We start from the raw sequence: 14,062 nt of genomic DNA on the forward strand, positions 1-14,062 counted from the left end.
GCGCCCTTGCGTCTTGCTCAAGGACACTTCAGCATGCCGGCATCACGTCGGTGGTTTTCTCATGTTTTCCAAACTTTTTCTTACCAAGAACCCCACAGTAAGAACACATTAGCCCGCAGAGCAGTCTCAAGAAATCCCTTTTTTAAGGTTTAATCTTCATAGTCAGGGAACGATCATTATAAATTACAAAAAAATTAACTACAAAATCAATCAAATGACCAAACTGATTTTCTTCCTTGTTGTTCCAACTTCCAAAAAATGTGACAAAAATTAAAATGCTTTCTTTCTCAATTTGTGGGGGACCCCCTCCCACCCCCTCAAAGACCCTTGTTGTTCTTGCTGTCCACTGTTCTAATGAATCTCCTGATACTTCTGAGCGAGTAGGCCTTAAATACTGGGTGTAAAAGATTCCAGATAAGACCAAAGTAACCCTGCGTGAGGTCAGTTAGTTAACACTTATGCACCACTTAATGGCCGTAAAGTGAAGAAAATAGCTGCAGTAAATCTCTGCAACCCAAGTTACAGACAAGCTTTGTGGCAATTATGAACTGATTCTTGTCTCACAAATTGTCTGTTCCCCCTAAATTATCCGACATAGCAGTGGTTTCCCACAGTGCCAAAATGTTCACAGACATTCTCACAATGATTAAAACGGATGGGAAAGGTAGATTTCTTGTATTCTTGGCAGGCTTTTCACAGCGTTATTGTCAGGCTTATAAAAGGATTTAGTTGGTGCTCTTTCAGTGCGGCAATTTGGCGACTGGGTTTTGACCAAAGTGTATTTGCTTGTCTGGATCTTTTTTTTTTCATTTACTAACATCAGACTCTTTAACAACAGACAGGAATGTGCAGTGGGGTAGACAAAATACCAGGAACACCTAGCAAAGTGATGCAATCAACTGCAACATCCTGCAAAAAGATCCTTAATTTGTGAAGTTAAACATGTTCAGTTTCTCTTTCTGTTCCTGTGCCATTCAAAACACATCTAATCAAGCCAATTTTGCCTGCTATTCTCTGCCCAGACTGAGGCAGACTATAAAACACCGACTGTTGATAATCCCAGTGTTAATAATAACTTTGACCTAAAGCACCATCACAAAAGATGCGGTTGTGTTTTCTTATGAGCTCCTTAAGAGACTCCATAGTTTACAATCAATAATTTGAGCCTGCTGTTTAATGTTACTGCAGTTCTCTGAGTTTACCACTGCTTGAATGCAAAATGGATGTAAGATATAAATGTTCCAGCGTCTCCCACAGTAAGTGGTCCGTGCTGTTAATTGGATGTAGCTACGGTCTGACATTCAGCTGGAATGTGTGTTCGAGAGAGCGAGCCACATGGGACGCCTTTGTCCACAGGCATGTTTCAAATTAACATTGTCGCTCTTTTGGGGGTGACAAGAGGTCACCTTGTATACAGCTCGGCCATCAGACAACACCGAATCTTTCATGGCCATTAAATATGCCCAGTTTCAAGCTGCTCTTGATTGCTCTCCCAAGGTCCCTGATTGCATTTAGTAGCACATTCACCAAGTCTAAATAAGGAGAGATAATCCACCTTGCTAAACAATTGACAACCTTGCCAGGGAAAAATGGAAACCCCAAATTAACTGTAGGAACATTCGATAACTTCATCATGACTCCTTTGTCCTTTTCTCACAAGTGAAGAAAAGAAACGCATATAAGTGAACGATCCTTTTCGGATTGCTCAAGACCTCTTGGGTAAGATATAAGATACCAAAAATATAACAGTGAGTGGCTGTATGGCCTTGCATCAAACCCCACAGTGACACCAGGTTAATGAACACTATGAATATCTTGAAATGTTACATGTATGTATTTATGAAACTGGAAAAATATAGGAAAACATAATTAGATAAGTCAAAATATTACCTCAATAAACAATACTCAATAATGAGTTAGAATAATCATTCTCTGTGGGTTTGGGAGCCCCGTCCTGCCTCGACATCACTAACTGACACACATACCCTTTACCATCTCCGTGAGGATGTCGTTGCAGGACACCTGACACACTGATAGTAAAAACTATATCTGTAATCATGTCTCAGCTGAAATACTGTGTTACAGCGACAACTTGGTCTGGGAGTGTATTTTTAGAAGCACAGACGCTACTGAATATAAATATCAAAATACTACAGGAATGTCATAAGAACAAAGGCAGCAGTGTGTCACCGTGACACTCTCGCCGTTCTGCTACTACATGTTGCTGCTTGCCACTGTGATCATGAAGGTGACCCAATTCTACAGAGTGTAGAGGCTACAATATAGTATAGACCCGAGTCTATTGTTTAGTGAATGTTATAGATCCAAGACCAAACTGATAAAAGGGTTGGGCTGGGAGAAAAATGTACAATTACAAATCTGTCTGTTGCTTCAGAGCGAAATAAGTAGCACAGTTAGTCTGCTGATTGCCGATCACTTAATTGCTATCAGCCTTCCATTCCTAATACACACAAATTTCAAACATAACATCTTGTTTTCTGAATGAAATGTGGATGTTTGAGTGAGACTTAAACACCAGTGATCTCGTCATATGACTCCTCCTGAGCATTTGAACATGGCCAACCATTTACATTGACATCTGAGGGCTTGTTTCAACCCATTTATAATTAGAAACACCCCCTGAAATCAATGGCTTTGTTTAAAGGCCTTTGACGGGTAGTTCTAGTGGCAGTGTCATTACTGCAGGATGTCAATACAATGGCTCAGAGTGAAGGAGAGATTAGCCTGCCGTCAGACAGGGGAGGGCACTGAAGATGTCATTTATTTCTTTATTGCTTATGCAAAGTTTTTTAAAAGGGCATCTTGGTGTCAAAAATCTGTCATGGTGCATTAAGAGAACGAATGCAGTCAGTGGTCAACATTCAGACAATTTCAGGGTCAAACTCTGTAATTACTCCTCTCATTAAGAGTGAATTCATTTCATTACATCACATTTTTTTTCCTTGCCATTTGCCTTCTGTTACTTAAAAGACATGTAGCTCTCCTGAGTAGTCTCAGAGCACACTGCAAGGCATGCTGGGTAGGAAATGAATTCACCCTGGGGTTTAGATTAGTTCTTACAAAAAATAATAAAACAGGTTTCTTAAAACTCTACATATGGAATTCAATTAGGTAATTTACCTCTTGAATAATTCATGGTCTTCTATGGGGCTTTGGGACAAGTTTACAAAGTGATGATGCTGAGCCGTCACGATGTACATTTAATTCTGCTTAATCTGACCTCAACATCCTCACTATCATTAAAGGTTTAAGTCTAACTGAGGGAAAGTTGGGGGTTCTGTGTTTGTTAAGGGCAGCTTGATACAGTATCGCTTATAAGATATTATGCTGTTTATTATTTACGAGGGAAACCTTACAAGTGGTTTCAGCGCAGCAGTGTAACTTGCAGCCATGACATTTTTTTCAGTGTTCAAAGATGCTGAAATAATCTTGACATCCATGTGGGAGTCGCTTTGACTGGCAACACTCTTGGCTCACAGAAACAAAGCTTTAATTTTGAGGACTGACTGAGCATCCTGACGTCATTCTCAGCTCATGTTACTCAGCCTTGAATTTTTGGAGAAACGTCTGACTAAAGCGTTTGTCGTCTCTGTGTCTGATGAAAGTCAGAATTTAATTTACGAGTCCATCAAAAGTATCTTTTGTCTACACATCAAACAATTTCAGAAAAACACTGGAGAGAAAACTGTGGCTTTTTTGTGTTGAAAAAGAAACAAGATGTGTGTTTTATAGCACCAGCAGTTTGAAATCATTTATTTAGTGTAGTGATCTTTCTGAAGATTTAGTATCAGAGTTAGAGGTGAGATTTTTCATTTGTTGTGACACCTGCAAAAGAGAAACGAGAGGCATTCTTTGCATTTCTACATTCAAAACGTCTAAATCAAAAGGTGGTGTATGGAAATAAGCTGCTTTCACGGCCACAAAGAAACAAACTATATGAGGTCATGTCAATACTTAAACAGGACAAATTCTTTGTTAGTTTTGGGCAATCACTGATAATATTAAAGAGAAAATAGCACCAGCCGCCTGCTTGAAATTTGACTTTTTTCAGCCATGAAATTATCATCCAGGTGGAGTTTGCCAGAAGGAAAATATCCACAAAAGTGCAGAAAATGATTCCCAAGCTGCACAGTCCATTAGCAGCATCGTGCTGAAAAGACTTCCTGGCCATCAATTTAGTTTTCATTTTTATTAGGTTCATGATAAAACCTTCGCTTAATAGAGCCACACTGAAAATCAAGCCACAAGATTCCATTCATCTAACAAAAACAGAGATTTCTAAGTCAAGACCAACCACTTTAGGGCTTTAGATATATATATGTATGTATGGAGATATATCCAGAGAAGGGAAATCTTAATGCTTCAGCATACCAAGACATTTTGGACAATGCTATGCTTCCAACTTTGTGGCAACAGTTTGTTGAAGGCCCTTTTCTATTCCAGCATGACTGTGTCCCAGTGCACAAAGCAAAGCTCCATAAAGACATGGTTGGATGAGTTTGGTGTGGAAGAACTTGACTGGCCCACACAGAGCCCTGACCTCAACCCCATCCAACACCATTGGGATGAACTGGAACGGAGATTGTGAGCCAGGCCTTTTGGTCCAACATCAGTGTGTGACCTCACAAATGCTCTACTGCATGAATGAGCACAAATCCCCACAGAAACACTCCAACATGTTGTGGAAAGCCTTCACAGAAGAGTGGAAGCTGTTAGAGCTGCAAAGCTGTCTGTGTGTTTAGAATGTAATGTCATTAAAGTCCCTGTTGGTGTGATGTCAGGTACCCCAATACTTTTGTCCATACAGTTTACATGTGTACAGTACAAGGTGTGTGTGGCTGAGTAATCGATACGCATAAAGAACAACATGGTAGCCTACAATGTCTGATGATAAATGTCGTTCTGCCAGTTTACTTTGTGCCATGCATCAGTTGAATCTGTGTTTTATTACAAGTCAACCTGTCACACACAAACAGCCCTAGATGTATTACAGCAGCTAATCAGACGGTTACAGCCCAGCTCCTCGCCTGTGGATGCTATTAGCTGCTAACGCTCACCTCCCTTGGACGCTGCAGTACAGTAAGTACGTAATTGTGATGAATGGTTTCAAGCTAAAGGCCCCACTCATCAGCATCTTCTTGACCCCCCTTCAAAAGAGATAAATTTACTTTGTCGAACAAATCCAAAGTGATACACTTGGATAAGTAAGTAGGCGACAGCAGGTTGAATCGACTGGAAGTGGTGGACATGAGTAATTTGTCTCTTCGAAAGCATTTGGAGATCCATTAAGAGGCAGGTGAGCAGGAAGATGAGGGCAAAGGCCTCCTGGTGACAACTGAACCTGTGGTTTTTGCCTGCTGACAACCATGGCAGCAACACACACACACCAAACCACACACCAGTCCTTTATCTTCGCTGTGACAGCCAACTGGTCATACATCAGCGGCCCATCTCGCCTGGCTCTCGGCGGAGTTGGATGAATGTGTTTTGTGTTTCAAGCTGTTATTAGTCGTCCCAGGGGCAATTACAGGCAGGGAACAGTCAGATTTGTCCTAAACTGTGCATAATACAAATAGATGGTGATCATTAGAAACACTTCACCATGGTGTTAATCTTTGGACAAATGGAATAATGGCATCTTCCCCAATATCTCACTAATCATCCTCATACCCTCACAAAGCACTTTAGAACAAAACATGTTTTTCGCAAGGGGGAAAAAAAAAATCCTGACATGGTGGAAATCCCACTGTGGCTGCATTAATCACGATAAACTGATAGGAAGGTAGCGCTGTTGTTCATGGAGATGAATAAGCACTTACTCACGCACCCTCCAACCCTCGTCTTTGGCTGCCTGGCCCCTTGTAGTGATTGAGGAAGCTCAAGTCGCTGACGTGAAGAACCTGCTGCATGGTGGCAAATGCGTTGTATTTCTGCTGCTGCTGCAACAGCTGTACTCCGAATTCCTGACCTTGGCTTTCTTCTAACTGACTGCCACAGTCCTCACAGTTTCTGTCTTAGTAAGTGTGTGTTTTGGCAGAATGAAACCACCTGTGAGCCCCATTATGACCCATTATGTAGTCAGACAAAAGGTAAAATGTGTGTGAGAAGAATCAAGCTCAGCAGATTCATCTCAAGATAAAATCCCTCCTCTAAATGATTATTCCTTTTAATTTAACATATTTATGTCTTCTTGAGTCTTCCCTTGTTGGGACTAAGTGAATGACGGATGATGATTAATGGTCCTCTGTGGTGTGTAAAGAAATAAACGTGTGCCGGTCAGAGCCAATGAAACATGGATGTAAACGATTTTGCCAGTTTGGCTCCCTGAACTGCTTTTTACCGCCTGCCTCCCAGCATGTTAACTCCCAGTTTAGCTTGTCAGCAGACTGTGGGTGTTGTTATTTGTTGAAGCAGCACCTCAAGTGATTTTCCAACATTACCTAACTCTGCATCTTTATTTATGGCTCCTGTTGCTAATAGGTTTCAGCCTCAGCTCCCTGCAGTTATGGTTATGACGCATCACAGGTACAGTAATAACAAATGGGTGTTTGAAGTCTCACTCGGACTACATGAGTAGTAGGGACTACACATTTTCTGCCTATAAACTGTTTGTAAGGCATCACATGAATCTCAGGAAACTTCATTATCCAAGTGGGGAAATTAATTTTTCACACCGCGTGACAATCGGGCCGTGCGTCTGCTGTGCCGAGCAGATAGGTAAATTTACAAATGAACACACTCTCATCTAAACGCTCGCATTCTCACTCCAACAAAACGACTTCCACAACAAAATGCAAAGAATGGGATGAAGATACTAATCTACCTTCAGCAATATTATCTCCAGCTCACTCACTTGATACTGCCAGAGGCCGACTCCTCTTTGTCAGGGGATGTTTGATTCATTTAGATGTCCTGGGTCTCATCTGGAAACTCACAAATATTTAGAAAGATGCCCAAGACGTTTAATCCTAAGGGAAGATATCATCAGATCTCACATCTCAGTCAGGATCCATGTCTTTCAGTTATCTCCGTCTTTGCTTTGCAGATTTGTTTACGCTGGGACATCATTTGCACAGAACTGTCTCTCAGGTGGACTTCCCCGATCACAGCTGTCGCACCCTGATATTAGATTTTACGGCCTACTGTCAGTGTTTTATGGTGCTATCGAATTTTCTTTCTTCACCTGCTTGTTCAGCTAATAGAATTTCCCAGATGAAGACAGTAAATCATGGAGCGTTTTGGAAAAAATCCAAAATGTCCAACCTGCTCATTCAGTACTGAACAAGAACCTCTTCACTGCAGCGCGGTCGTGCGGTGACCTTGGAGTTATGATGTTCGCTTTTAAAATTCAAAAAGAAGTTGGTCACATTGATGAATCCTCTGACGCCCCATTTATGTCTGCAAGGTGTTTCAAAAAAGAGCCAATCTTTGTTGATTGTTGAAAACTACTGAGGGCAGCCTGCTGAAAATTACCACCTCATAAAGTCAATATAATAAATCCACTATAGGAGATGGTTCCTTCAGTGTCAGAATGCAATCAGTTTAGCTTAGTTTTCAGCAAGAGAGAAATATCTGTCTGTGTCGATGTTAAATGCTTCACTATGTACACCTGCTGAAGAACCTTGCACGTTACACAGAGCGCATTTGAGACGGTTTCGCAGCTAATTGCAAATATGATGAAGGCAGTAGTGAAAATATGACATGATTGATATCTTAATGGTTACCCGGAATCCAAAATGCATCACAGTGTACAATCCTACATCAAGTTCAAGAGTTCAGTAGTTAATACAACGCAATTCATCACGCCAGCTGACACAAACACACGCGTGGGACTGCGGCAGGACCGGCCCCGTGAAAACTCCTCTGTAGCTCCAGTGACACGTTGAACAACGGGACCAGCTGACCTACATTTGAGTCACATGGGGGGAGCGCAAATGGAAACCGAGTGGTTGGTTGAACTCTCTTCTCTAAGCCCATGTTTGCAGACGTTTTTGGTCTTTTCAAGGTTACCTGGAAGACTGACGTGAAATCGAGTTTTCTTTAACCTGCACTAAATTCTGCCCTTCACGAGAACCTGCGAAGCTCAGGTTCAGTGCACTTTGCAATGTAAATGTGATGTAAGTTGCCATAACACTGTTTGAGTTCCACACTAATGTCATGAAACCAAACACGGCGGCGCTAAATGCTCCTCTGCATGCGCTGTCAGGTACAGTCAGTGAGTTACGGTGACATGAGATGAGACTGATACAGCTAAGCTCGCTGTGGTGTTGACACTCCTCGAGCAAGAGGTGGAAACATGTCTGCTTACACAACATGGAAAAGACTTACTTCAAACATTTTTTAACAAAGCACCACCAAAAAGCTCAGGTAGAGAAGGTGTTCGCCTTGGCTGACCAGGATGGTGCTTGATTCAGTCCCACGAAAGTCAAAAGGTTATAATTTTAAGTTTTAACTTTACGTGAAAAGAAAAACCAAAAACATGTAGCCCACTTTGCATGCAATTTGCCAGTGTGAAATAAGCCTCAGCAGTTTGAAAAGGGCAATTACCGTCAGAATACAGTGCAGAACTCGGAGCTGACATCTTGATCCACTGCAGCGCAGCCCAAATCCCTAACATCTCGGCCCTCTGATAATTTGTTGGATACAGCGCTTGGGTTGATTAAAATAATCAATACACCACAGTCCAGTGTGATATGGTCAAGGTCGTGAGGTGGGCTGTTTTACAGGAGCGCTGATTCCACTAAAATCACTCTTCAATTCTAACTCTATTTTACGTAAACCAAATGTTGAAAATAATCCTGAAGTCATTTATTAAAAAACATCTAAGAGCCAAATCTTGTTTCTTTATGAGATTAAGGATCTAAAAGTCACTTTGGACGTCCTTAGCAGAGGACTTGTCATGATAAATGTTTCTCGCTTGTTTTGCAGTCTGGAACGTTTTCAGATTTTGTTTTATCGTTTGTTTGGTTTAATTGTTTTAGAGGAGAGAGGAGGTTCAGGAGCAGAGGGGAGGTGCAGCCAAGGCAGTCAGGGGGGAGGACGGACGGACAGGCAGGCGGGGAAGCTGGAGGGACGAGGGGAGCTGCCAGCAGAACCACAGTCCAATCCACGCGCAGCCGGGACTCCCTTTGGCGCCATGCGCGCGCGGTTCGGACAGAGAGGCGCGTGATGAGTCGGAACTGCGCGGCTCCTCGACACCTTTCCGGAGCACCGCCACCACCACCATCATCACCATCAACAGGTGTGACTGTCGTGTTGTATTCTATGAGACGACATTAAATGAGCCACATTTTGGGATATGAATCGTTTCACGCGGAGATTTCCTAACTTCCCCGCGTGCCGCTGAGGAACTTCACCGTTTGGTTCTTTATTCCCTCACGGAAATGTGGACGCGTTGAAGCAGAGGACTGCACTTTCTGTTTTTGAAACAATGTTGTTTTTAGTGATTATTTCCAGAGAGGCTCAGCTTTCCCTCTACGATGATACAGATGTGATGTGAGCGAACTGTGGACTGTGGAGTGTCCACCTTTTCACGCTACAGAGGCTGCAAAAATCAATGCGTTCCAGGATAAAACACTTTCCCGGTAAGTGCCTCTGCGAGAAGTGTAGTTAATTAAGTTGAAGCCATATGTATTAATTCATGCCGATTTCATATTCTAACCACAGGAAGCACATGTTAATGTGATTAAAATATTACAAATAGCATTAAACTGTTTACTCTGCGTTTGGGCATCATTAGCCGGATTAAATTTAAATCCTCGCCGAAGGTATTCTCATCTCTACAGGCTGCGCGTTTACTTCCCTTAATTTTGTGATACGCTACGTGTTTTAACTGAAATGACACACTTTTTTTTAAACAAAAAAAAAAAAAAAGAAAAGAAAAAAACCTCCGTCACGTTTAAGAGGCAGTTTCTCACCTGATTACTACAAGAGTGTGCTGGAAACGACAGCTCAGCCAAGCTGCGTGTGTAAACCGTAATATTCGACCTAATGATGTCGTGGTGTCATAACACAACCGCAGGGTGTTCAGCCGCCCTTATGACTGTAGATGCCACATTCTGTCCACACCTGCTCCTGAGCTCAGACACGAGAACGTGAGTGGCTTATTTAAGACTCGCATATATATATATATATATATATATATATATATATATATAGAGAGAGAGAGAGAGAGAGGTGTGTGTGTGTGTGTGGCCTCCAGCCATGAAGCCCTTGCCAAAGACAAAGGAAAAAATGGGAAGAAGACGAGGCTCCGTGGGACGGATGACCTCGAACACAGCGTGGGGCTCGTTGGGTGATCAGTTTAGCCCACCAGAGGGTGCAGTCCTAAAGTGGTGATCCTGCTGCAGGACAGATGGAGTAATTTTAGAGCCTGCAGCTATTCTTATCATGGGCCTGTGAATGAGAGGCAGCAGTGATTGAAATGAGGGAGCTTTGCTTAAAAACACTGCACCTCAGTGTTGGAGTCAACGGCAGATGAGCTGATTTTTGCGGTTGTGTTTTTCCTTCTTTGTCCGGTTATGGAACAGTGTAATTAATCCTGATATGCACTATAGTGATTTAGCAGCAGCGGATAATTTCATGTAGCATTTACAGAAGACAATCCAGAACAAAATTACGTTTTCCTAATTGAATGAGAAAACGCCGGCGATGACCCATGAGTGTGCCTGCTGCTTTATGAGATTTGCTAAAGTGAAATGGATTTTTCTCTATAATCACATTATACATTTGTAAACACTGTGGAGATAGCATGTACTCAGCTCAGTTTGGAGAGACATGTGCACTTAGAAAATGACTTATCTTTGCAAGATGCAAAGTCTGGATGAGTTTGATTCTTCATACGTGCACTGACAGCACCCTTATGCCATCACTTGCTGCACTGAATAACCGAAACATTTCTCTTTTTCCTGTTCTTTGTTTCTTTCAGTGCACAACATGACATGCTGATTCCTGTGTCACTTGCTCCACTCCTTAATCTTTGAAGCGTTCACCATCCTCACAGCAAACCTGAGATTAGAGTTTCCTGCTGGAATATGCTCAGCGAGCAGCTCAGTTTTTGGATGATCTCTATCAGATCGATCGTGACAGATTCTTTTAAGACAAGCCCATAAGTTTGTGTTGTTTAACGTATAATTTCAGCTTTCTGAGGACTAATGAAGGTCATCATTTATAAATACCAAGACAGGTGAAACTATGCTTGCTTTTACCTGACAGGACGTGTGGGAGGTTGCTGCTCTGAACATGCAGGACACAGCAGGGCCTGATATGCCCAGGAAAGCCCCTGCCATCGATGGCTTTGCCCTCTTATGGGGCTTGCTCTGGGGATTATTCTTGGCTAACACACCAGCGATGGCTTGTCCCACGAGTTGTCACTGTATTGAGAAGAGTGGCATGACGGTGGTCCAGTGTATGTCTCGCAACTTGGAGAAAATCCCGTCAGATCTTCCAAGAGATACTGCTGTCCTACTTTTGGCGTCCAACCACATCACCCACATTCCCAACCACGCCTTCAAAGAGCTGCACTACCTTCAGGAGCTGGATCTGTCTAACAACGACATTGAGACTGTGGACGTTGGAGCTTTTCAAGGTGTTTCCGACAGCCTCCTTGTCCTTGATCTGTCAAACAATCGCATCCAAAGTGTCCCCAAAGAGGCTTTCGCTCGTCTAAGAGCCAAAATCAGCCTCTCGAACAACCCGTGGCACTGTGAGTGTACGCTGCAGGAGGTCCTGAGGGAGCTCCGGCTGGACCCCAAGACGGTGAACGAGGTGATCTGCCACACGGCGGTGCAGGAGGAATATGCAGGCAAACCGGTAATCCAGGTGCTGGACTCAGGGATCAACTTCTGCAACTTTCACCACAAGACCACCGATGTAGCCATGTTTGTCACCATGTTCGGATGGTTCACCATGGTGATCGCGTACGTCATCTACTACGTGAGACACAATCAGGAGGATGCGAGGAGGCACCTGGAGTACCTCAAGTCACTGCCCAGCAGCTCTCAGATCAGCAAGGACTTTGACACCATCAGCACTGTTCTCTAGCAGGGCTGCGGCTCAGAAGCTGCAGTGTGTGTGTGTGTGTGTGTGTGTGTGTCTGTAAATATGTGACTAAATGTGTGATTACATAAAAAATGACTTAAAAGCTGTTGCAACACATAATCAGATGTGTTTTTAAGGAAATTATTGGAGGTCTCTCAGTGACCAAATTGGGTTGTTTTGATTTTTTTTCAGCTTTTGTAATAATCTAAAATGTAATTTATTTTGATTTTATTAAATTTGAGTAAATCTGGCTCTACCATCAGCCAGGACAACAGCGATAGCACAAAATAAAATACTAAACCTCGCATTCAACTTGCAGAGATGAGAGATTGAGACCGGAGAGATAAATGTTTGCACTCTGGTGTCGATCCACAGTGTGATTGAATTTGGACCGAGATGAATGAGGAGGACAACCATGTCTCCCAGTTACTTTGTATTGATTGATTTACGTTCTTCCCGTCACACCGTCAAGGTAAAGGGCATTTTTACAAGACTTTGGCTAGTGTATAAAATAAGGCAAGGTGTTAACATTCAGTTTGCATAACACATTCATTACAGCCCTGCCTCCAATAAACCGCACACAACTATTGACCCAGGAAATAAGGTGACTCTGCAAACACTGCATGGTGTGACAATAAAGACAAAATGTAGTCAAACGAGGAGAAGCTGCCATACGCTTGCATCTCTGAGAGGTTTTTGGTAAATTCAGAAAATTATTTAAACAAGCGTTTCAGCATCCCATGTTGAGGATGTTAACTTGCCTACTTTCTTACTGGGATTAATGCAACCAATGGAGCTTTGCATACTGATAGTTTGAGCAGTGTTTGCGGGTCCAAATTTACTGTATGTATGAATGTATTTATGTTGAATGTCAACATTCAAAAGCGTCAAACTCAATATGGTTTATGTTATTTGTGAACCACAACAGCAAGCCACAAATAGCTGAATTAATCTGCCATAACAATTCCTACTGTTAATGTGATCGTATCTTAACCCTGTTTGTATGGACACAAACTTGATCTTTTTTAATTACTTATGAGTTACGTTGCTGGTCAGGAATTGATTGTGTCCAAGTGCCTACTCTCGGGGTCTTCTACACCATAGCACTGTGCATCACGTTGGACAACTGAGTGTCACGTCTGTCTGTAGGACTGTGGATGTGATTCAAAGACTTGTTAAAGGGACAAGTCAACTCAAAATCAAAAATACAATTTTTTTTTCCCTCTTACCTGTAGTGCCATTTATCCTTCTCGATTATATATGAAAATAATCAAATATGATGGAACTGAAGGAACTTCCACTTGTGCACAAACTGCCAAAAAAGAAGAACCACAAAACTCACAAAGTCTATCCAGAAATCAAACGGATTACTCAGAATAATCCACAGACCTTCATGTAGGAACTATTTTCTTTCTACCAGACTAGACCACATCCCCATGCAGAAGGAAACGTGCATCTACTCATGTGCTTATTGGCGAGAGGTTCGTGCTTATGACAAACCAGGATGTAAACATCACTGGTGCCCTCCTGGGATGGAATGTTGATGGACGTAGCTTGGTAGAAAGACAATATATCCTACCTGAAACTAAAAAACCAAACAACATGTTGATTTTGGGGTGAACTGTCCCTTTAAAGCAAATTTCCCCTGATGGGTGGATTTTTCCAAAATAAAAAAAAATAAATAAATAAATAAAGGGACACGATTCCAGAAGACAATGACAGAAAGGTTTTTGAAAGTTAATGTTACATGCTTTTCTGTGATTGACAGCTTACTACACCCGTCCTCATGTGGTGATTCCCACTCATCCAGTAGTTCAAGCAGGTTAAAAGAAACACAAATATTTATTTACAACTGATACTTGACCCAGAGACTTGTTTCTAATTTTACATACTGTATTTGTGTCTTCTGTGTAGACTTTTTTATACTACTGTAGGTTTATTTGTTACAGAAGTGTCTCTCTGTCTGTGAAGTTTTTACCTGTCATATAACAATGTGTGCTGG

General features: G+C 42.1%; 1 protein-coding gene across 2 annotated transcripts; it reads left to right on the plus strand.

Moving 5' to 3' along the window:
* The first annotated feature begins 9,103 nt into the window (after positions 1-9,103).
* Positions 9,104-13,214, plus strand: LOC124067592 (leucine-rich repeat-containing protein 3-like). 2 transcript variants are annotated; one of them, XM_046405090.1, is made up of 2 exons: positions 9,104-9,605; positions 10,949-13,214. In XM_046405090.1, exon 2 carries the CDS (start codon positions 11,263-11,265, stop codon positions 12,061-12,063), a length of 801 nt encoding a protein of 266 aa, XP_046261046.1. In that variant the 5' UTR covers positions 9,104-9,605; positions 10,949-11,262; the 3' UTR covers positions 12,064-13,214. The 2 variants fall into 2 exon arrangements, with proteins under 2 accessions (XP_046261046.1, XP_046261047.1); XM_046405091.1 differs by having other exon boundaries at positions 11,236-13,214.
* The last annotated feature ends 848 nt before the right edge of the window (positions 13,215-14,062 follow it).

The sequence above is a fragment of the Scatophagus argus genome, chromosome 11 (assembly GCF_020382885.2).
Source record: "Scatophagus argus isolate fScaArg1 chromosome 11, fScaArg1.pri, whole genome shotgun sequence".
Lineage (NCBI taxonomy): Eukaryota > Metazoa > Chordata > Actinopteri > Scatophagidae > Scatophagus > Scatophagus argus.

Bases quoted from the DNA above. Each gene is read 5' to 3' on its own strand.
- LOC124067592 (XM_046405090.1), top strand. From the start codon at position 11,263: ATGCAGGACACAGCAGGGCCTGATATGCCCAGGAAAGCCCCTGCCATC.